Raw genomic sequence first — 23,240 nt, 5'->3', positions numbered from 1 at the left:
ATATCCGGCGTGTCGCGCTCGCGTGGCGGGCAGTCAGAAGCCTGGTGGGAGCGACGTTGAAACCTTCCCCTTGAACGCCAGTCCCTGTGTCTAGATTTTCTTATTTTCATTCATTCATTTATCAGTCACAGCACCCAGTAACAGTTCAACAAACACTCGTCACACGAATGAATGAAATCTGGGACTTCTCAAGTGCCAGGCCTGGGCTCTGGGTGTCTGTCATGAATTCCTCACTAGAATCCTGACATAGGTGGTATTGTCCCCATTTTACAGACAAGTAACCAAAGTTGACAAAAACTGCGAAATCGCCATGATGCAGTTTGCTGCCCCTTCTAGATCTGTACTGTTTCCTCTGACCATTTCTTAAACAGGTGACAATAGGGGGCAGGGTAGGGGGGAGTAGGGAGTGGGGTGCAAGGCAGTGGGCCACCTCCCAAAAAATTGGAAATAGTTCTTGATGGTTAAGCGTCCAACTTTGCCTCAAGTCGTGATCTCACAGTTGGTGGTTTGAGCCCTGCCATGGGCTCTGGGCTGACAGTGTGGCCTGCTTGGGATTCTCTCCCTCTCTCTGCCCCTGTCCCACTTGCGCTCTCTCTCAAAATAAATAAAAATATATGTATTTCTTGAGCTGAGCGTTCCAAGGACACATACCCTAACTATTGATAGGCACAAGCCTTCCTGAGGAGTCATTTTCCCTGGGGGAAAAAACAAAACAAAACAAAACAAAACCCTCTAGTTTCTTATAAAATAATCTGAGACTGATCGTCTGTCTACAAAATGGAGAGAACTATTTCCCATCACTGAAACAATGGGGAATTCGTGAGAGCATCAGACTAAATAGATGTTTCTGTTCAAGAGGGACCCCATCAGCTCTGGTCACCACTATTTTTTTTTTTTTAAATTTATTATTTATTTTTGAGAGAGTGCGAGCAAGGGAGGGGCAGAGAGAGAGGAAGATCTCAAAGAGGCTCTGTAGTGCCAGAGCTGAGCCCGACGCGGGGCTCGAATTCACAAACCAGATAATGACCTGAGCCAAAATCAAGTCGGACCCTCAACCGAGCCACCCAGACGCCATTAAAAAAATATTTTTAATGTTTATTTTGAGTGAAAGAGTGCGAGTGGGGGAGGGGCAGAGAGAGGGAGACAGACTCTGAAGCGGGCTCCAGTCTGAGCTGTCAGCACAAGAGCCTGACACGGGGCTCAAACCCATGAACCGCAAGATCACGACCTGAGAGGAAGTCAGATGCTTAACCGAAGAAGCCACCCAGGCACCCCTCTGGTCACCACTATTAACTAGGCCTACTAAAATCTGATGACCTTGCCGGACTCCTCTGTGAAAACACTGGCCTCTGGCAAGTTGAAGACCACTTGCACTTGTTCATTTTGCTGAACCGATGAGGCTTATGCTGAAGCTAGATGAAAATCTCAGCCCCTCGGGCTTCTTCTAAGGGTCTGTGGCTCAGGCCAGAACTAGAATCCAGACACCAACAGTTATTTATGGTTTCTCTCTTTATTGTTTCTCCTTTTATCAAAACCTGTCACAGCTGGGGGCCAAGAGGAAGTAAAAAAAATTGCCACAAATATTCCCCCTTGTCCCCAGTTAGTCCTGTCCCACCCCCCGCCCAGCGCTTCGGGCCAACCCTGGGCACACATGATCATCTCCCCCCACCCTCAGCCTTCTCGGAACAATAAATACAGGTGACCGTGATTCAATGAAACCACAACTGATTTCTCCATCTTGAATGCCCCTCAAGGGGACAAAAAGGGGGCCAAAGAAGTTTAATGCCCATCCCCTCTTAAAGGAGAGTGGACACTTCTTTCCCCTAAGGGACAGGGGAGACAGAACTGCCCCTGTCAGAACTGCAGCAGCTCTAGAAGCAATCAGGGAGAGGAAAGGTTGGGGTGACAGGGAAGAGGATGTTCTCCAGCAACCTCACTCCTTTGATCCATTCATCCCTTATCAGGTAAGGGGTGGTCCCAGTGTATCAGTGGGGCATAAAAAGGGGAGCGCTGACAGAGAAGAATCAGGAGGAAGAAATAAAAGGAGGGAGAGCAGTTTGGTGGGGAGAGGAGGGGGAGGAGAAAAGGAGCCCTAAAGCTCACTGCCCTCATCTTCTTCCAAGAAACGGCATCAACACACAAGAGGTATGAATGAAGAGGGTCTGGAGGGGATTCAGGGCCCCCAAAAGAAAGGAAGAAAAGAGAAAGCAAGGGCCTCGTGGTCCCCAGGTCTTCACAGGTGAATGTGCTCCAGTTAGAGCAACAGAGTGCTGGGGGAGTGGAGGGAGACGGTGTCAGTGGGGTGGGAGAGGTCGGGAGATCACAAGAGGAAGTTAGAGCCCAGGGACAGCTTCTCCTCCTGCCCAGATGTTGGCTGAATCTGGGTCTTCAGATAAGAAAGGTGAAGTGTGGGGAGGGTCACACTCCAAGGCAGAAGGAAGAGGAACTCTTATCACCGCCGCAGCCCTCCCACCCCCCCGGCATCCCTTGGGTTATCGCAGGTGAATACTCCAGTCAGATGCCACGCTGATGCCAGGCTTGCGCAGGATCAACACAGAGGTCTCAGGGTCATGCTGGAAGGACAGGCGGCTTTCGGGAGATCCTGGTGGAAAAAAAAGAAAGTTCCACACCTATAGCAACAGGTTATGGCACAGCAACTACTTTCCTATGGGCAAGGTGTCCCCGGCCCCGCCCCTACATCCCCTCTGTCCCCACCCCAGGGGCCAGCCTTGCTCTTCACCTTTTGTCTGGAGTACCACGGCTGCTGGCTTTCCGGCCCCTATTATCACCACCCGCTCAATCCAGATGGGTGTCTCAAAGTGGCCTCTGGGGTCTGCTGAGCTAGAGGGGGCAAAAGCAAATGCCCATCAGGGAGAAAGATGTCAGAGCCGAAGGAAGGACGAGACCTTAAACAAGGTCATACGCAAGGTCATAACACAAGAGAAGAGCACAATGTGCGGTGAGCATCCCCGAGGCTACCAAGGAAGAATGGGCACTTCGTTACCTGGAGACCAGGGTGTTGCCAGAGAATGAGAACCGACGTAGCAGGAACTCATGGCGAGTCTGATAGTTGAACGTGTGCCCATCATCTAGAAACAGCTCTCCTTGGGCGGTACCCTGAGCAGGAGGTAGGATGGATGAGAGCCTGGGCCCAAGAGGGAGTGAGGGGCACTCCGCGGGGGACTGAAGCCCAGTAAGGGAGCAGAGGGCTGAGGGGGCTCCCTGTCCATGTGCTCACCTGGGGACTGAGAGCAACGAAAAGAGTGATGGGGTCATCCTTCATGCAGTCGGAAGAGCGCCGCACCCGCATCCATCGGGGGATAATGGTCCCTCCACGCTGGAACACGGGGATCTAGGGCGAGAGCAGCGCTGGGATAAAGTTGCCCCACTGTCCAATCTTGGGCCCTGCAGTGTCTCTTGCTCTTCCCCATCTGTGCCCACTTAAGTCCTGGACCCTGAAGCACACACTCTCTCCTTCTGGAAACTTACAGACAGATGGAGCTGGCAGTTGGGCTGGGCATACTCACACTGCTTAGAGTGACAGGCAGGTACAGGGTCTGGGGACCATAGTGCTTCTGGTAGCTCTGAGTGTCATACCACACCTGTGGGTGGCAGGAGAGATACTTGGTCACTCACCACACAGGGCCCCCATCCCATTTACCCTCTTTGGCCTCTACCACCTTTCCCCACCACACCCTTTCTTCCTTAACTCACCTCCCCTTGGCCAGGCAGATAGACCTGCACGCCATGAGCCCCGGAGTCTGATACGGGGTGAACCAGTAACGCATCCCCTAAGACACACCAGAATCAACTGTGAACTGAGGGGGTCGGTTCCCAGACAGGGAGCACCAGAACGCCTGCCCAGCCTCACTCACTCCTCCCTCCCTGGGCGTCTACAGCCACCCCCACCCCCCCAAACCACCACAGGTGCTCACTGCTCAGCCCTATCCCAACCCACCATCATCTGCCCTCCCCGTTTCTTACCAAGCAGGAACTGATCATCTATACTGAAGGTGGTCACATCCTGAGGATAATGCACCCACAGGGGCCTAGGGAGGAAGCAAGACAAGAAAGGAAGACACCTGCTGTCTTGGCAGATGTCAAAGATGCTGCCCCAGGAACTGGAGGAAAGAACAGCACGACCCAGGAGCTTGCAACCAGACAGCCCAACTGACCTGAAGGCCTCAGCTATGCACCCTACCCTGGGGCTAGTCACTGAACTTGCTAACCCATCTCCTTGCCTCCTAATCCCCTGTCCCATCTTGAAACATTCTCCCCGCAACTCTCCAGTGGCCATTTTGTCGTCCTGGGTCAGGTGAAATTTTCCTCTCCCACATCATCTTCTACCTCTCTCTCCGGTTCCTTACCCTGAGACACACAAGGCTTTCTATTCCTGGAACACAACAAACTCATTGCCACTTGTACAATTTCTGCACTTGCAGCCTCCTCTGTGGGAACACTCTTCCTTGAGGTCACAGGCCATCTTCTTCATTAGTCAGGCCACCTCTCACATGCCCTGCTTCTTAAGAAGGCCATTTGTAAAAATTAATTCCATATCTCTGTTCTATTTTTTCAAAGAGCACTGTTGGCAATTTTCTTATTTGTATATTTGCATACGTCCGTCTGTCTTGCTCCCAAGGACAGAAGGACTCGTCTGCCTTGGTTCAGCCTCTGGGGATAGCGATGAACAACGCCTGGCAGTAATGTTTACTGCTACTTATCCCCTTTATTATTTTCTTACTCTTGACCTTGAAACCAGAGTCTCCCTCTTTTATAAGGCCCTGGTGGGTGACAAGAGAGGCCCAGAGATGGAACCCAGTCCCCACTGTCCCTCAGCCACCTCGACCCACTCTACACAGACCCAGCTGAATGCCTTACCTCATGACAGGAATGCCTTCACGATGAGCCTGATAGAAGAGAGTGTACCAGAAGGGCAGCAAGGAATACCGCTGGCCCAAGGCATCTCGGATTATGTCATGGTACTGAGTAGGTAAGAGCCAGGGCTCTCGCCGCCCAGTGTCCAAGTGTGCGTGTGCCCGGAAGAATGGCTGGTAGGCACCCATCTGGTACCAGCGCACAAGGAGCTCTGGCTCTGGATTTTTGAAGAAACCGCCCACATCCGCTAAGAAAGGGGAGGGAGGAAGCAGGTTGGAAAAGTGGGTGAAGGAGGGCTGCTGCCTAAGGAGCTCCCCCAGGCCCCACCCTGGACCCTCAGCTTGCTCTGTTCACGCCTGGGTCCCGCGCCCTCTACTTGCTCCTCTCCCACCAGACCAAGACCCCCAATTCCTCCCCCTCTCACCTCCGCAGAAGGAAAGTCCCACCAGCCCCAAGCTGAGACACATAGGGATAGATATCTTCAAATGGTCCCATTCAGCAGTGTTGTCCCCTGTCCACACAGCTCCTAAGGAAGACAGGGAGATGGAGTTTGCAGACAGTGAAGGGCTCCGCTTTTCATACAGCTGACTCCTCCGACCTGCCACGTCCGCTCTAGGGCCCCCAGGGTCCTGTTGACGAAGGCACGGCAAAATGCACAAAAGCACTTGAAAGGGGACAGGACACCCGATCCCTGGTTCCCTTTGAGTACCAGGGACAGCGGGGTGGGGGATGCGGTGCACTGTTCTCAGAGGACAGCTGTGTGGACGGACTGCTCGGAGAAGCAGGCCTTGGCGCGTCACTCTTCCAATCTGGCCTTCACACCCTCTGCCACAGCTCTGTTCTCCAAGTCTTACCGAAACGCTGGGAGCCGGCGAAGAAAGCCCTGCTCAGGACAAAGGGGCGCTCTAGGCCCCCAGAGCGCAGCACGAGCCCCTCCGCAGTCGCCATGTGCTGGGTGGAGACAGAAGAGGACGGGTGGTGAGGAGCAAAAAGCCTGCCGTCATCTGGTGTGAGTTCCCCGACCCTCAGGCCCTCCTCACTCAGCCTCTTACCACATAGAAGCCATAGATGTTATGCACGTCTCGGTGCTCCCAGCCCCCATAATGTTGCGCATCCTTGAGCATGGTAACCTCAGGACCATTGAACACAGATGGTTCGTTCATATCATTCCAGACATAGAGGTTGGGAGCTGAGCCCTAAGTACACAAGGCAGAAATAGGATCAGAAAGACAAAGGAGAGAAAGATGACAAACTATGAAAGAACTCCTAGGAATGCAAAAAGAAGCCCTTCTCAGGTCCTCCCAGGATCAAGCCTCGGGATAGATACAGGCAGCCAACCACAGCAGGGCTGGCCAGCGGAGAATGACAAGACTCACGGAGGCAGGGTGGGAAGGACAGACGCGGGGAGGGGAGGGGCTGGCGTACCTCATAATTGTCAAAGCTGAACATGTTAGCCCACCAGGCCCTCATCGTGGGATTGGTAAAGTCAGGGTACCCAGCTGCGCCTAGGACAAGTTAAGGGTGGCTGTCAACCTCCAAGGGGCCAAAGGGCTACCATCCTAACTCCTGGTTTCACGACAGCCTCTCCCTCAACTCTAGGCCCACCTACCTGGCCAGCACCAGCCCTCGTAGTCAGAGCCATCCCGGGTTTTGACATACAGACCCCGGTTCTGCAACTCCTCGTGTACGCGGTAGCCGGAGTCCACCTTGATGTGGGGGTCCACGATGGTCACCAGCTGCGGGCAAGGAACATGGGCGCTCAGAGCTCTCCAGGGCTGCTGTGCCTGAGAAGACTAAGCATGGCCACAGTCCTCTCACCTTCCGCCTCTTGGAGGCCAAGTGTTCGAGCATGGTAAGGGGCTGGGGGAAACGGCTGGGATCCCAGGTGAAGTACCGCTTGCCATCAGCATGCTCGATGTCCAGCCAAATGACATCACAGGGCAGGTTGTGATCATCGAAGCCCTGATCGACTTCCAGCACATCGGCCTCATCCCGATAGTTCCAGCGGCTCTGGTGGTAGCCGAGGGAGAAGAGCGGGGGCAATGCCTGGGTCCCTGCAGGCACGGGGGTCACAGTGGGGTCAGGCCCAACCCGGGGCCAATGGGAACACCCAGAAATCGAGGGAAGTTTGTCAACTAGACAGAAAGCGAAGGGTGTGGAGCCAGGAAGTAGGCTGAGGCACAGGATTTTTGAAAATGCAGTCATCCCTTTCAAGAAGACAAGGGCCAGCAAAGGAGGCTGCTGGCTGGCAGAGAGGGGACGCGCGTACCTGTGAGGCTGGCATACTGCCGGAACACATCAGACACGGAGGGCCCAAGCAGCAGGAAGACATCAACGATGCCACTCTCTGACATCCAGCGGACATCTGTCTGCGGGGTCTCCCCAGAGCCCTGCAGGTAGTCTAGCATCTTCCCAAACAGGGTCTACAGAGGGAACCACAGACACAGGTCTAACACCTACCCTCTTCTTCCCTGACCCGGCGACAAAGCCAGTGTTCTCAGAATCCTCACACAGCTGGCTCCTAACAAGTCACTCTGGGCTGAGGAGGTGAAGGGTCACCTCCTCAGTAAGGCTTTCCCGAACCACACCATAAAAGCAGCACTGTCCCCATCCCCAGCACGTGACCACTGCATTTCTTTCCCAGCACTTACCACCACTGAACTCCCCTGCCTTGTTACATGTCTAACGTCTGTCTTCCACCCTGACAGCGAGGATCTTTCCTACCTCAATGAGCAATACATTCCCAGCACCTAGAAAAGTATCTAGTACGTGATGTGGAGTCAATAAGAAATGTACCAACAATAAGTGCAGAAAGGGCAATACCTTCCCCATTAGTATGTGTTTTCTGGAAATTACTGGGGAATTCACATGCTGCTCCCAAGGCCAAGGGCCTCTTCTCCGTTGCAGTCCCCAAACAGGTACCCCTGTGGGCCTCCCGCCAGCCTCTTTAAAGCAAATGCCCTAGCACATTCGTTTGTCTCAGGCCTGATGATGCACTCATTGCTCCCCGCCTGCACGCTCACCTTCCCTGCAGTGTTAGAAGATATGTCAACCCAGGTCTCTGCGGCATTGAGCCAGAAGATGCCCAAGTCTCGGTGAGGGCTGTGTGCCAGGAGCACAGGCACAGACCCATACAAGGCCATGGGGTTGTAGAGCTCATACTGGAATACATCCAAATTGTAGAGGCGATACGGCTCCCCACCCCTGAAGGCAGACAGACAGACTGGCCTTAGGCTGTGGCACCCACAACCTCCACCCCACAGATATAGGTGAGTAATAAGAACTCGTTCCTCTACCCTTACTTGAAGAATTTTCTGATCACCAAGGAGATCTGGCCTCAGGAAGTGGTTCAGGCTTGTCTGGAGTATCCAAACTGCATGGACACCACCCCACAGCCTCAACTCCCGACCTCTCTCTCCCCTCCCCTCCATGTCCTGGTGTCACCATGGGACTCACTCAGTGACCTTCAGCCGCAGGTTTTCAGCATGCTCAGGGATCCCATACACGTGCTCCATGCCTGGCAGAGAGAAGTCCAAACCCACAGACGTGGGGCCTGGAAGGAAAGCAAAAACTGGGCTCCAGAACTCCCGTTTGACAAGGAGTCCCTGCATCCCTGTCCAAGGCTCTTGCGGTCCCTCACCGTATGGCTTGCTGTCAGAGTGGGTTTTGAATGTCTCCTCCCAGGCTCCTGGCTCATCTTTCTCTGCCTTCCCCTGGGTCTCCTCTGGCTGTGAGGAGGAAAGCAGACCACCTCCAATCACACATAGCTCTCTCTTCCCCCACCCTTTTCTAAATTCCGTCTCCGATGAGGAGACTGAGCTCAAATTTCCTGTGGGCCTTTCCCCTCCAGCCTCCCGGCCAGCCCTGTGCCCCAACCACCTGGCCCACCGACTTGCCTTGTCACCGTCCCCAGGCGTTTCCTCGGGCTGGTCCCCACCACCCTCAGCTGGGTCTTTTGATCCTTGCCTGGAAGGTAGGAGAGCTGTCTGCTCCAATCCAGAGGGGGCAGGGACGAGGGGCTAGTGGAAGGAGGGGTAAGGGAATAGAGAGCCAAGGGTCCAAAGGAACGAAGGCATTGGAGGAAGGGACTGAATGTTAAAGCTTGGTGAGGGACCCCAGCGAGCAGATAAATGTGCCAAGGACGGGGAGAGAAATGAGGAAGGGAGATGAGTAAATGCCACCAGGAGGGGCCTTCCACACACAGGACCAAATCCCCAGCTTCTGCCCGCTTCCAGAAGAGACAGGCAGGATGGCTCCAGTGCCTGCATTGGGAATGCCAGTGCTGGCTATGCTGCCTCCAAGACTCTGGCCCCAACTACTGTCACCGGGCCTCTTGGCCTGACACCAGGGTTTTACAAAGGCAAGTGGGTCATACCATGGTCAAGCCTCTACGGATATATGCAGGGACTCAAACAAGAGGTTCTGCCAAAGAATGCTTTCAAGGGCAGCTGGCAAGCAGCTCTACCTAGAGCCTCAGTGCGCCCCAGCTGAGAGCTAGAAACCCCAGCAACAGGCAGTATCTCTCCACCCCTTGGCAAAGCAAGAAGCTGCCTACATTCCTCAAGGACTTCCAGCATTTCATCTTCCTTCTCCCAGGGGGCTCCCAGCCAAGGGAACAGGGAAGAGTGACCAGATACCCACATACCTGGGGAAAGAAGGGTGAGGGCAGGGTGGGGCATGGGAAGGTCTGGGGCACCTTCCCTTGGGGGCCAGAGTAAAGGGCAGGTAAGGGCAGAGGAACAGATACAGTACCAGTGGCCATGGATTTACCTAGAGAAAAGGTTCTTGATCTTATCCCAAATGCTACCGAGCGTGACACTAACTTTATCCGAGAAACTGGGGCAGGAGGAGATGGGTAGGGAAGGGGGAAAGGAGGCACAAAACCAACACAAAAACAGAAACATAAAAGTGAGTTTCAGTCGACAAACTTCCAGAGATGGGGGGGTGGGGGGAAAAGAAACAAAACAAAACAAAACAAAACAAAACAAAACAAAAAAAACAAAAACAAAAAAAAACAAAAAAAAGGAAGAAAATAAATCTAGGAAATGTGATGGTGTGAGAGGGGAAGGAGGAAAAGGCAGACCCAGGCAGGCCTCCCAGAGGAGGTGCCCAGGGTACAGCTCAGGGACAAAACTGACTTGCCTCCTGGTCTGTACAGGAAACGGAGAAAACTGTGACCCGGGTCTGCTTCCTACCCTCCCTGAGAGTCAGCTTCTCCCAGCCCCCGCCCCCTACCTGGTGGTCCTGCCACCCTGTCCCCTCCCAGGGAACCAGTGCCAAACCCACCACACCCCTAGGCTCTTTTACACCAGGTCCCTTCCGGTCCCAGGCCCCGTACTCACGGGACCCTGGGGGCCCTCTGGTGCTCAAAATCCAAGAGTCCTCGGGCATTGACACTGAGCAGAAGGCTGCGGTCCTCTAGCAGGTCAAGGCGGAACGGCCGCGCCGTCAAGATGATTTTATAGGGTCCCTCAGCCACAGTAAGCTCCACGCTGTTGTCGTCACGGCCAGAGACAGAAAGCCTGGGAAAGAGATCAGAAGGGATACAAGGAAGTGCAAAGGATCAAAAGTAGTCACGACACTTCAGAAGAGAGGGGACCTGCGAAGGGCTATAGGCGTGTGGGGACAGTGCCAAGGATGGACAAATCAAAGGAATCAAGTAAGCGCTGGGCAACGGACCCAAGCATACGTAGAAGTTCCAAATGTAACAGAGGTAGCATGGCAGTTCGGTGAGGAAAGGACTATCCGATAGTGAAGGAGGAAAAACATTTTGGGAATAGGAAGAAAATGGTACTATCTATATTCCTACCTCATACTAGATACTAATATCAACTCCAGACAGGTTATGATTCTTTAACTTTTTTTTTAAAGTAATCCCTACACCCAACGTGGGGCTTGATCTCATGACTCTGAGATCAAGAGTCACATGCTCTACTGACTGAGCTCGCCAGGCACCCCTGAGGTAAGATTTTTAGAAGATGTAAACTTGAAAAAAAAATTTTTTTTTCTGACTTTGAAATAGAGAATTATTTAAACATACCTTAGGGGCACCTGGGTGGCTCAGTTGGTTAAGCATCTAACCTTGGCTCAGGTCATGATCTCACAGTTCATGAGCGTGAGCACCTCACTAGGTGAGCTTGAGCCCCGCTTCAGGTGAGGTCGAGCCCTGCATTGGGCAAGCTCAAGCCCCGCTTTGGGTGAGCCCCACTTCCCTCTCCCTCCTTCTCTCTCTGCCCCTCACTCGAGCCCTCTCTCGCTCAAAAAAATAAACAAATAAAAAATAAACACAACTTAGAGGGCACCTGGGTGGCTCAATCAGTTATGCGTCCGACTTCGGCTCAGGTCATGATCTCACAGAGCCCACTTCAGATCCTCTGTCCCCCTCTCTCTCTGCCCTCCCCTGCTTGCACACGCTCTCTCTCAAAAATAAACATTAAAACACAGAAAACACAACTTAGAAAGTGCTAACACCAGAAAGTAAAGATTGATATTCATGACAACATTTCAAATCCAGAATTCCTGCTTATCAAATCCAAATTTTCTCATTCAGATGTCATCAAACCAAGAAAAGTTTGAAAAACTGTCCCAGTCTAGAGAAGCCTAAGGAGACTTGACAACTAAATACGTTATCCTAGGGGGGATCCTGGAAAAAGGATAAAAACTATTAGATAAACTTTTATTAGATAAAAACTAGGGAAACCTGAATAAAACATGGACTTTAGTTAGTAACAATGATATCAAGCCATCAGGGATGACAAATGTACTGCATTAATACTAACAACAGGGGAAGAGGAGTGCAGGGTATACAAGAACTCTCGTAAGATCCTTGCACTACAGATCTAAAACTATTCTAAAATAAAAAATTTTTTTCAAGACACCTTTAGGAGAGTAAAAAGATAAGCTACAAACTGGAAAAGGATAGAGCTACAATACAGGTAAGTGAGAAAGGATCAAGACTAATGAATGGGGCGCCTGGGTGACTTAGTCAGTTAAGCATCCAATTCTTGATTTCGGCTCAGGGGATGATCTCATGGCTCATGGGATCGAGCCCCGCATCAAGCTCTATGCTGACATCGTAGAGCCTGCTTAAGATTGTCCCTCTCCCTCTCTCTGTTCTCCTTCCCCACTTCCGTGCGCATACACACACACTCTCTCTCTCTCTCAAAATAAATAAATAAGCATAAAAAGAAAAAAAAAACGACTAATGAATTTCTGGGGCACCCGGCTGGCTCAGTCGGTGGAGGATGCGACTCTTGATCTTGGGGTTATGAGTTTGAGCCCACCTTGGGTGCAGAGATTACTTTAAAAAAAAAAAAAGAAAAAAAAAAACAAACTAATGAATTTCTACAAATCAGTGAGGATGAACAACAGGAGAATGAGCAGAACTATGAACTAGCGTTTCACAGAATTATAAACCAGAACAGACAGACATGTGCAGCGGTGCTGTCTCACTAAAAAACTGGGAAAGACAACGAAGCCAAGAAAACCACACAGCATCATTCTACAGCCATTCTATCAACCAAAATTCAGTCCAATAGTATTAAGGGTTGCAGAAGATGTGGGTCAAAGAGGCCTTTTCTATACTGCTCGTGAAAGTGTAAATTGTCAGTTGCTCCGGCTCTACCTTGGAAAACAGTGTTTCCATATTCTACAACTCTGTGGCTCCTTTCCTAGCTCTGCCCCAAAGAGAAACTCGTGCACACGGACACAGGAGACATGGACAAGAGTGCTCACGCCAACACTCTGAATAGCAGAAATACTGGGAACCACCCAAGTGCTCCTGAATGTAGAAAGGGATCAATGGGGGGGGGGGATATATTCATACGTTAATAGTCTACAGCAGTAAACGTGAATTTCTAAAGCTACATGCAACAGAGCTATATAAAGTTACGCAAAAAATGGAAATTCCAGGGGCAGCTGGGTGGATCAGTCAGTTGAGCACCCGACTCTTGATTTTGGCTCAGGTCGTGATCTCACAGTTTGTAAGATCAAGCCCCAAGCCAGGCTCCGTACTGGCAGCACGGAGCCTGCTTGGGATTCTCTCTCTCCCTTTCTTTCTGCCCCTTCTCCTGCACATGTGCGCTTGCTCCCTCTCTCCCCCAAAATAAATAAATAGATGTTAAAAAAAAAAAAAAAAAAGGAAATTCTAGAAGCCCACATTCACTAAGTTACTTGCCCTGTAACACTCAAAACCAAACACAACTACATAATTTATGGCTTAGGCACGTAAATACAAATATGTTTGTGTACATATGTTCTTACACATACACGATACAACTGTAAGAACAAAAAAACAAGGGAATGATAAACTTGAGAATAACAATCACCTGTGGGGGTGATCAGGGGCACAGGACAGGGAGAAGTATATGGTTGGGTTGGGTAAAGGGTATACAACGTGGAGGGTTCATCATATCGAATTGTAAATTAAGTACTTAATAGAAAGCCATGCACGGGGTGCCTGGCTGGCTCCGTCAGAAAAGCGCGGGACTCTTGATCTTGGGGTCATGGTTTTGAGCCCCACATTGGGCACAGAGATTACTGAAAAAAATAAATGAGCAAACTTAAAAAAAAAGAGAGAGCCATACACGGAATACTCATAATGACAGCGTGGCATGACTCAAGAATTTGAGTAATCCTATCCCAAGTATCTGAGGAGAAAGAAAGAAAAAAAGAAAAGTAATCGGAAGGAGAGGTAAGGGAGGAACCAACCACACAGACATAATGCTGGAGGGCAAGACCTGGGGCCTTGTTTATTTCCTCTCCCATCGTCAGCACCTAGCCCGGGCCTGGCACAGAAACGGAGGCAACAGCTGTTTGCAGAATGAAAGAAGACAAAAAGCGAAAGAGAAAATACATAAAGCAGAGGGAGAAATGGAGCAAGGTTGAGGAGAGTGGCAAGATGCTAGTGAGCTGTTACCCAAAAGCAGAAAAGAAAGTCAGTCAAATAAAGTTGCATCAAGAAGGAGAAAGAGGCTGCGGAAATGGATAGGTTTCTCAGGAAAAATTTACCGAGCTGTAGGGGGATCAGCCACCAACACATCTGACACCCGGTATCGGGGCCGCCGGGGCTCCAGTTCATCAATCCTGATCCGAGTCATGTTCTTTTGAAGCCCTTGGAGCTCCAGCACCAGCAACACCTGTGGGGGCAGAGGTCTGGATGTGGCGAAGGGAGAGGGCTACACCACAGAATGCCCTCTGAACTCACCCCCTCCTGAGGGGTCTCCTCCTTATTCCTCCTAAAATCCCCAGATAGTTGGGAAAGGATGTTGGCTGGCTACAGGTTCACCTTTCCCGAATTACCCCTTAGCCATTTCTCCACCCCCACCAGACTCCTCCTTTTCTCCCCTGACCTTGGTGACCTCGTTGATCAGATGGACTGTGAGGGCATCAGGACCAAGTTGCAGAGAATCCAGCAAGGCTCGGTACGGAGAGAGGCCTGGCCGTATGCTCCGTTGCCTCCTGCCAAGCGAAATGGGAAGGTGGCAGGGTTCCCCAATGTTCCTAGGTCCCTCTACCACCTCAAGTGTCCCCAGGCTACCCAATCTGCCACAGCACCTCCCACGTTACCCCAGTTTCCATCCCACTCTCCAAGAAATATCATACTTGCAGAAGGAGCTCTCTTCACAGGTCTTAAAGTTGCTTCTATCCACAGCAAGGGTAACTCCCAGACAGACACCTAAACAAGTGAGTACCAAACCTGTCCAAGACCTGAGGAGAAAGAAGACAAAGAGGGAATGATCAGCACAGAGGTCAGAAAGGGCTCCACCTCCTGAGGTAAAGGCCCCTTCCCACCACAACCCTAAAAGGGGAGAAAGACAGAGTCTGGTTAAATAGAAAAGAAGGCAGAGTGGACATGGGGTGAAGCGTCAGGCGTGACAAGCTGGCTCGCTCACACCTTCCCTTCAAAAGGCACAGGAAGTGGACAAAGGATCTTTGGCCTTCACAGGCCCTGGTGTTGACTCTGGTTACATCAGCCTCTCAGAGGAACGGAGCAGTAACAGCCAGTCCCGGGGGAAGTGGTGGTACCGTGTGAGGAAAAGAGAAACAAAGCGAGCCAGGCCTTCCCACGGGCAAGGCCTCAGGGGGAGCTAGGGTGAAAATGTTAAGGATGTACCCTCAGCTAGCCTGCTATCACAATAGAGTCCTAACATCCCCAGCACCCTAGGCATACTGGTCCTCTGATGTCTACTCCTGTATCTTCAAAATAAGTCACCACTACCACTACCTAAGCCTGAAAAACAAAAAATAACCGCTACATGTACGGAGCCCTAATGTTCCTCCAGGGGCCTGGCTAACTGCCTATATCCCTAGTTTTCAATTTTCCCTGCAGTTTTTAAAAGTGCCAACACCTGGGTCTCGCTCCCAGCGATTCTGACCGAAGTGGCACGAAGCCGGGCGTCAGTTTTTTTAAATTTCCCAAAACAACTCTAATGGGCAACCACCATTCAAAACCACTTCTTTATACACACTACCTCTTTTTCATTTTTTTCGTTATTGTCTTTGTGAATGTAGGGTTGGGGTTTTTCCCAGATGGGAAAATTGAGGCATAATAGGTTGGATGATCCATCCAAAACTGAAAAGCTAATAAGGGGTGACATTGAGACTGAACTCAGCTCTGCCTGACTCCGGGGCCCACATACTTCACGATACACAATACAGCACACAACTTATGAAAAGTGCCTGCGTCATTAAGGACCATTACCCCAAGGTTACCACAAATTGTCACTTCCCCAATGTGCTCTCAAATGACAGAAAAGGGACTAATAGGCTTATTTGAACAAGTTAGTTTGAAAGATATGTTCGCGCATTCTGAGTAAACCCTAAACAGAGGTTCTCAAACTTTATTGTCTGTTAAGAATTACCTGCAGGACTTATTAAGTGCGTATCCCGGGAGTTCGGGAATCTGCATTTTAAACATCCTTTCCAGTGACTGATGCAGGTGTTCCAAATAGGGGAGAAAACACAACACATGATTCCTTTCTTCTCAGCCTTAAAAGTTTGCAACCTACTAGCTAACAAGGTAGCTAAAGGGTAGGGCTTACTATATACATTGTATCCAGCATTAGCCTCAATATTGGCTTGAAACCTAAACTAAGGAAAATCACCAGAAAGGAAATCACCCAACACAGTAAGCCCTCCAGTTCCGGAAGAATATGCAAAGGAAGTCAGGCCACACAGAAAAGTGAGGAAAACACCAGGCACTGTGGTTTGATAGGCCAACCAGGAATAATCAGTAGCAAAACCAGCAGAAGAAATGCTACCAGAAAATTCAATAGCAAGGTTTGGGGCCCAACTCTTGAGGAGTGACTGCAGCAGGCACACTACACCACTGACCCCAGGTCTACCTGCCCAGAGCAGCAGTAATCAGACTTAAATACCCTCTGGAGTACTATCTGCACAATCTATAAAATGGGCTTGGAGAAATGCCAATGAGGATAGGATTTCTAAAAGATCTTTCAAATGTGACCTGTTGGAAGGCTCTATGTACTCAGGGATGCCTTGAACGCCCCAGAGCAAGAGGCGGTCACAAGCCAAAGTCAGGAATGAGCCACAGGGTAAGATGCACCCGTTTATTGTTTCAGATCACAGGCTTCCAGAGAGTTGAGTTTACAGTCCAATCTTTTTTTCACTGCTGGTTGACAGTACATGCCTCTCCCACCCCGGTATATCCGTTAGGTCCGGGTAAACGCTTTGTGGCGCTGGTGATTGTTTTGAACCGTTTTTGTTTTTTGCTTTTTTTGTAATATAAACTCGAGAGCGCAGACCAAACCATTCGATTGCATGTTGTGTTTGAGCACCATCATCCAGGCAGGCCGTGAAGTTAACGTGCCCAGAGACCGTGAATACCGAACAAGCCAGGGTTGGTGTCCACGTGAAGACAAGGGCAGGGCAGGGTCCGGGACTCTGGGGGGGGTAGGGCAAGAAAGGTAGTGCAAGCCGGACAGCAAGCCGCGGTGCTTCCCGGCTGAGGGGCCCGCGGGGCAGCAGGCTCGGTTCCCGGAGGCCGGGCCGCGTCTCGTCCCCCGCCCCGATGGCCCCGCGCACTGCAGGAAGGAGGCGGCAGCGTTAACCGCCGCGAGCCGCCAAGCGAGGGGGGACGGCTGCGAGCGGCCAAAGCCAAGAAGAGCAAACGGCTGCAGCCCTCTTGAGCCGCCGGGCTGGAGCGGGAAGCCCCAGAAGCAAGGGCCCCCAACGCCGCGCGGATCTACCGCGAGGAAACTGGGGGCGCCTGAGGCCGCCTCCAGAGAGACAAAGGGTGCTCACGAGGCCGTGAGTGACAGAGTTTTAGGAGGACATACAGGAAAGAGAGATATGGGGCTTGGGGGGCCTGGGGGCGTCCCGGGCGTGCCCCGGGATTCCGGGCTCCTCACCGCCTCCTACGCGCCGCCACTGCCGCTACCGCCGCCATCTTGTGCCGGGTTTGCTCCTTGACCCCGAGCCTCCCCTCCCCCCGCGCGCGTTGAGCCACGTATCTTAGCGCCCGCCCCTTCCGGCCTCCTGATTGGCCCGGCCAGACAACGGCCGGGCGGCTACCCCATTGGCAGACCGCACACAATAAATGCCCGCGGAAGGCGGGGCCGGGGGCGTGGCCTGGTGGCGGGGGCGGGATTGTTCAGAGCCAGGCGCTGTCCGACTTTGCCAGCTCTTAAGCATCAGACAGAGGCACTGGACTCTGCTTTTCTCAACTCGGTAAATTTTATTTAGAAAAAAAGGCGGGGGAGGAAAAAAGTGACACCGCTCTTTAGGCCAAGGTTTAGAAGAGAAGCCTCCACCTTTCTGCAGCACCTTAGCCCCCCCTCTCTCTCACTGCTTAACGTCCCTTGGTTTCCGAATCATGAAAAAGGCTATGTCCCCTGCCGAAGGAGAGTGGACGGTGAAGGTGCCTGGAAACGGCCAGAGAAAAGCCCCAAGCGGTCAATGTTGCGGTGGAGGACACTGTGCAGAACCGCGAGATGGGGTCCACCCTCACCCCCACCCTCCCTGGAGAAGTCCCGGATGAAGCGACCACGCTCTGACTGGAAGATGAATTTCTGGGGCAATGGCCCATGCTCCCGGAGAAAGCCCCAGACACTGAGCAGCAGCAGACGCACTTCGAAAGGTGCCAGTTGGCTAAATACCTCGTGCATATTCCCCAGGGCTGGTGGCAGGAGGCTTCCCTCAGCCATGACTGCTACCAGGGTGCAGGATGCCTCCAGGTGCCAAGGGGAGTGAGCTGTATCAGGGTGGCGAGAGGCTTCCCAATGACCCAAGAGGGCGGCCAGTAGCCCCCGCAGGAGCACGGAGCAGTAGCACAGGGCTGGGGGAGCAGCTGCTACCAGCTTTAACAGCTCAAAGAGCAGAGGCTGTTCCCGGAAGCGCCGGCCAATGCGGAGATCCCGCTCCACGGTGGCTCGGGCATGCTCCTCAGGGGGCCAGGCTAGCTCAGCACCAGCTGCATCAGGACACACACTCTCCACTAACGTCACTGCCACTGCTTTGGCTGCCTCCGGGCTCAGGGTGGGAGTCCCCCAGCAGCCCCCACATTCAGTCCCCCCGGGGGCACTGCAGCAGTGCACCAGGAGGCTGAGGAGGCTCTGGGTGTTATAGATCACTTCCTGCTGATCTCGCGACTGCACAAACTTGGGTGGCTTTAGGCCACGGCCGATGACTCCAGCGTGGAAAACTGACCAAATCCCTCCAGGACCTGGCACCGCTGCAGTGTGCCGCCGGTTTGTGTCCAACAGGGAGGCAGAAGCCAAAGGAGCGGAGACAACTGAAAGAGTCTCGTTGTCCCTATCCACTTCCCCTCCAAACAGTTCTGTGTTGCCCCGATGTAAGGCTCCCTCGACTAGCAGCTGCAAGACAGCCTTGAGCCCAGCTGGAGAGGTCTGAGAGAGGCGGGTAAGAAGCTGAGAGGCCGAAGCCACACCTGGGGGGCCATGCAGCCTCAGACAGGCAAAGAAGCGATGCACTCCAGCTCTCACCAGTCCCAGGAGTTGGGAGGGGGACAGGGCTTCTTGAGGAAAGGGACAAATGGCCAGGAGGGAGGCAGCAGCTTCAGCTACTTCCTCCTCAGGATGTAGCAGGAGAGGAGCCAGGTCAGACAAATGGGCTGACGCAGACTCCCCAAACCGGGCCCCTAGGGCTGCAGGGCCCTCACCACCCTGCTGTTCCCACCCGACTAGCAGTGCCAAGTTGCGCAGGAACCGGGCAGTGAAGGGAGGCTGCAAAGTCCCTGCATGCACCCGAGCCAGGCAGCTTCGGAAAGCCAGAGGCAGGAGGCCAGACAGACTGACCACCAGCCCCGCATATAATTGGGTGGCCAGACTCAATTCTTCAGGGCTTCGGGCCCGGCTCAGGAGATGGCCTAAGGCCTCAGGTCCACAGCTAGGCCGAGTATAGACAGAGAGCAGGCCCAGGAGCTGGTGTTGCCAGAGGAAGCGCTTCCGTTCCAATCGTAATGTCTCTCCACACAGCTCTCCAACGTGGTTTCTTAGCGCATCTAGAAAGGGCACAGGGCGGGGGGGTGGGGGCGGACCCAGCACCCCTTCCCCAGGAGACCCTCCCCGGTGATGAACGAGTTTTTGCAAGTGCAGAAGCAGCAGCTGGATCAGCCGGTCACAGGCCTCACGCACAGTGTCTGGCACAGCCAGGCCTTGGGTGGTAATGACTGAGGCAGGCATGGCTGTGTCCACCAGGAACTGCAACAGGCGGTAGGCACCTGCCCCAGAGGCCTGGCTCACCAGGTGCACGGCCAGGTTCAGCATGTTGTCCAGCTCCTCCCGGGGGAATCCCTGCAGGTGCTGCTGCAGCTGGCTCAGCACGGCTGGGGGCTTAAGGCAGTCCACCAGCTCTCCAGAGACTGTGCCCAGCAAAGCTGGTGACATGACCGCCAGCTGCAGTAGGAAGGGAACTGTGGCCTGAAGGGAGGGGTCCCCACTCCGGCCCCCAGTGCCCCCTGCCAGGCTATCATGGAACATTCGCAGAAGCTCCCGTCGGATGCTGTCTCCGTGGCGGGAGGCCAGGTGCCCTAGGATGCCTACAACTGAGGCAATCTTGGGCACCCGTTTCTCCCCAGGGATAGCAGGAGATCCAGGAAAGGGGTCTATAGAGGGGGTTTGAGAAGAGCTTCCACCACTGCCACCAGCTCCACCTCCAGCCCCACCGTGAACACAGAAATCCTTAAGGCCACAGGAGAGAACTCGGGAGATGATGGTGCCAGGAAAAGAGGAGCCAATATGGGCCACAACCCAGTCGAAGTGTGGGGAATGCTGGACAGAGGTATCCAGCAAGGCATCCACGCAGGCATCTGGGCAACTACCAATGAGAGCTGAGAGACACTGAACATAGATGTCCATTAATGTGCGGGTGGCCCGGCAGCCCATCCACAGCTGCAGCAATTCGTTGAGGGAGCCAGTGGCATGGGGCACACGCTGGTGCTGGCCCGAGTATGTGCTGCTCAGCTGCCCCATGAGGTCAATGGACCACGCGCTAATCACAGGTGCCCAGGCCTTCGGGTTGGCCCGGATAAACTCGGACAGCACCTGCTGCACTTCCTGCACCACATCTTCTAGACCAGGTCCCCCAGCAGGGACGTGGGAGGGTGGGGGTGGACGGAGGTGAGGGGGGCCAGCCACAGGGCTTTCGTCCAAGGCAGCCAGGTGGGCCCGGACGCTCTCATCAAAGACGCCTCGCAAGTGGTCAAGCACGGCGGCCCGAGCCGGTGGCAAAGAGCGGAGCAGGAGAAGGCCACAGCGAGCATGTTCCCGGGCCGAGAGTTGGTGGCCCAGGATAGGGTCCACACCAGTCAGAAAAGCCTTGATTTCCTGGGACAGCTCTTGAGCACTGAAAAGAAAGCAAGAGAAGCAGACTTAGAGTGTTGGGAGATGGTGGGCACATTACATTCCGGGTTTTTTCCACATAAAACAGGGATAACTGTGCTTCAAAAGATAATGTGAGTGAAGCACTGATGCACCATATCAAGTTTCCACTAATCAATCACCCAATAAATGCTCCCTATTTTTCTTTCAATAATAACAATAACGGCTATGTTAGATAACTCATCTCAGGTACTCTTGAAGTACTTTATATGTATTATTTCAATCCAGACAACAGCCCGATAAGGTAGGTACTATTATGTTCCCATTTTACAGATAAAGACACCAAGGTTAAGTAATCAGACTATAAGCTCCAAGAGGGCAGTAAACATTTCTGTGCTCTTCAACACCGAATACCCTTCTACTGAGGTGCCTGGTATATGGAAAGCACTCCATTAAGTATTCGTTGAATCGAGTAAGTATACCTTGTGTGGCTACAACATCTGCTTTAAAAACACCTTTCCAACTTTACTGCCCTTCCCCCAAAACACAAGCACCCTCGTTAAGGCCTCCTAGTACCTGTTTCCTCCCGTATTCTGCAAGCATCCTAGGCACACACCACTTGGACCCCACATCAACAACCACCACCTTCCCAGCATTCTCAGTGTGCCTTGGAACCACGGTATCCCCAGGGTTCATACAAGGTAATAATGTCTGCCTTTCAGCCCCTTCCCCTCCCAAAACGTATGGCTTCAGTCGTAGAGGTTCGGAAGCCAGTGTTACGGGAGGAGGCAAAGTCCCCTTCCTCTTACTGCCTTTTCTGCCAAAGACCGCATCCTCTAGGGCTCCGACTGTGCCTTGATTTCTTAAATAAATAAATAAACCACCCTAAGGTAAGGGGGAGTATCTTAGTTGCAGGACAAGGGAAAGGCTAGAAGGAAGCATTTTGTGGGCCTGGGTTCTCAGGGAGACTCCATGAAGCCAGGGGACCCTGGGTTCTCTCGGCTCTAAAAGGGGCAGGACAGCTGGGTTCCCAAGAGTTCTGATATCCCCAACTCCTGTGAGAACAAGGCCGGGATCTGGGGTAACGGGGCGCTGCGGGTTAGGGGGAGGCACGACCGAGATCTTAGAAGGGCGGGCACTGGAGCCCAGAGTTTTGGCGCGGCAGCCCCTTGAGTTCTGGGAAGACCCGACCAGGAATCTCTGAGAACCCTGACGCGAGTTCTCGAGGTAGGATCCGGGTTTCTGCCGAGAAGGCTGGGGATCGGCGCAGGGCCGCGCGGTGGGGGAAGATGCCAGGGGCTCTGACTACCTGAGCGGCGCGGGACCGTGGGTGGCCGGGGCAGGCCCGGGAGGCCCTGGGGCCCCGGGAGGGTCGCACAACGCGGACATCCCGGAGCCCTAGCCCGAGCCCGAGGCGGGAGCGGCGAAGCGCAGGTAGCGCATGCGCGCTGACGGGAACCCTGAAAGGAACCAGCGACTAGGCTTCGCAGGAAAACCAGTCCGGCGACGTCCGCGACCCTCGTATGTTGGTTCCGGACCGGAGTCGGGCTCCCCGGAGCAGGACTGCGACTGTGACAGCAAGAAGCCGACCCGCCCGCAACAAAACCATTTCCCACCCAAAGGGCCTTTGACACACAAACTAAAGCAGGCTGCGGCTATTCACACTGGATTTAATTATTTTTGTCTAAAGCCAAAAATACAAAATATTCAACTCGCGAGGTTTTTAAAAAAGGAAGCACTGGGGCGCCTGGGTGGCTCAGTCGGTTGAGCGTCCGACTTCAGCCCAGGTCACGATCTCGCGGTCCGTGAGTTCGAGCCCCATGTCGGGCTCTGGGCTGATGGCTCGGAGCCTGGAGCCTGCTTCCGATTCTGTGTCTCCCTCTCTCTCTGCCCCTCCCCCGTTCATGCTCTGTCTCTCTCTGTCAAAAAAAAAAAAAAACAAAAAAAAAAAATTAAAAAAAAAAAAAGGAAGCACTGGGAAATATTTTAATCAACAAACAGTGACAATATTAAACGAATAAACAAGTAGATAAGTAAATAGACCGTGACATTGGAGAAAGCAGTTAAAGGAGAGAAGGGAAGGGAAAAGCGAGGCGGGGGGTGGGGGTGGAGAACGAAAGATGGGAGAGAAAATTCCCGAGAGGAAAAGGAAAGAGAGGGAGGAAGAGGAAGTCCGAAATAAATTGGGTTGTAGGTGTTCTTCCAGTCACAGGCTGGCTCTACAGTCACGTTAGTCTCCGTTCTTTAGGCTTTGCTCTCTCTCCCCAACCTGCCAACTCAGGGCCCTTCCTCTCCCTTGCGGAGAGGGAGCCTGGAAACTGTATGACGAACTCCTATGCATTCATCAATAGCCCCCAAAATGGCCAGTCTGTCTAGCTTAAGCTTCAGCTCTTCCACTTACTGGCTGTGTACTCTTCTTATCCTCCCTATGCCTGCTTCCTCCTCGGGAAATGAGAATGGTAACAATACAACTACCTCCTAGGGTGTTGGGAAAATTGAAACCAGGGAATATGTTCACTGATCCTAAATGTTGGGATTCACGAGTGAACAGTCAAGAAAGAATTC

The 23,240-nt window shown here is 52.8% G+C and overlaps 2 protein-coding genes across 5 annotated transcripts; both read right to left on the bottom strand.

Annotated features, from left to right (window-relative positions):
* Positions 1-953: 953 nt before the first annotated feature.
* On the bottom strand, positions 954-17,332 carry GANAB (glucosidase II alpha subunit). Of its 4 annotated transcripts, XM_049644755.1 has the most exons (25): positions 17,247-17,332; positions 14,479-14,583; positions 14,226-14,334; positions 13,885-14,012; positions 10,218-10,397; positions 9,646-9,711; positions 8,768-8,841; positions 8,516-8,599; positions 8,332-8,428; positions 7,899-8,079; positions 7,145-7,298; positions 6,694-6,929; positions 6,485-6,611; positions 6,301-6,380; positions 5,928-6,071; positions 5,730-5,826; positions 5,300-5,401; positions 4,879-5,122; positions 3,985-4,049; positions 3,715-3,791; positions 3,528-3,602; positions 3,239-3,352; positions 3,005-3,117; positions 2,741-2,841; positions 954-2,602 (listed from the first exon to the last, which is right to left on the bottom strand). In XM_049644755.1, the coding sequence occupies exons 1-25, from the start codon at positions 17,282-17,284 to the stop codon at positions 2,493-2,495; spliced, it is 2,901 nt and encodes a 966-aa protein (XP_049500712.1). In that variant the 5' UTR covers positions 17,285-17,332; the 3' UTR covers positions 954-2,492. The 4 variants fall into 4 exon arrangements, 3 of the variants coding, with proteins under 3 accessions (XP_049500712.1, XP_049500721.1, XP_049500729.1); XM_049644764.1 differs by lacking the exon at positions 9,646-9,711 and having other exon boundaries at positions 956-2,602; XM_049644772.1 differs by lacking the exons at positions 14,226-14,334; positions 17,247-17,332 and having other exon boundaries at positions 956-2,602; positions 14,479-14,543.
* An 83-nt stretch (positions 17,333-17,415) lies between these two features.
* On the bottom strand, positions 17,416-22,147 carry INTS5 (integrator complex subunit 5). Its single transcript, XM_049644741.1, has 2 exons — positions 21,985-22,147; positions 17,416-20,700 (listed from the first exon to the last, which is right to left on the bottom strand). Exons 1-2 carry the CDS (start codon positions 22,062-22,064, stop codon positions 17,721-17,723), a joined length of 3,060 nt encoding a protein of 1,019 aa, XP_049500698.1. The 5' UTR covers positions 22,065-22,147; the 3' UTR covers positions 17,416-17,720.
* Between the last annotated feature and the right edge of the window lie 1,093 nt (positions 22,148-23,240).

Source organism: Panthera uncia, chromosome D1 (assembly GCF_023721935.1).
Source record: "Panthera uncia isolate 11264 chromosome D1, Puncia_PCG_1.0, whole genome shotgun sequence".
Classification (NCBI taxonomy): Eukaryota; Metazoa; Chordata; class Mammalia; order Carnivora; family Felidae; genus Panthera; species Panthera uncia.
Note: the sequence above shows the minus strand (reverse complement) of the source record. Positions and strands in the feature narration are given on the sequence as shown.

Excerpts from the sequence above, each read along its gene's own strand:
- GANAB (XM_049644755.1), bottom strand. The coding sequence starts at position 17,284 with ATGGCGGCGGTAGCGGCAGTGGCGGCGCGTAGGAGGCG. Across the intron at positions 14,013-14,225 it reads TGATCAACGAGGTCACCAAG|GTGTTGCTGGTGCTGGAGCT; the intron begins GTCAGGGGAGAA and ends CTGCCCCCACAG. Across the intron at positions 4,050-4,878 it reads GAAGGCATTCCTGTCATGAG|GCCCCTGTGGGTGCATTATC; the intron begins GTAAGGCATTCA and ends CTTCCTCCCTAG.
- INTS5 (XM_049644741.1), bottom strand. The coding sequence starts at position 22,064 with ATGTCCGCGTTGTGCGACCCTCCCGGGGCCCCAGGGCCTCCCGGGCCT. Across the intron at positions 20,701-21,984 it reads CACGGTCCCGCGCCGCTCAG|TGCTCAAGAGCTGTCCCAGG; the intron begins GTAGTCAGAGCC and ends CTTTCTTTTCAG.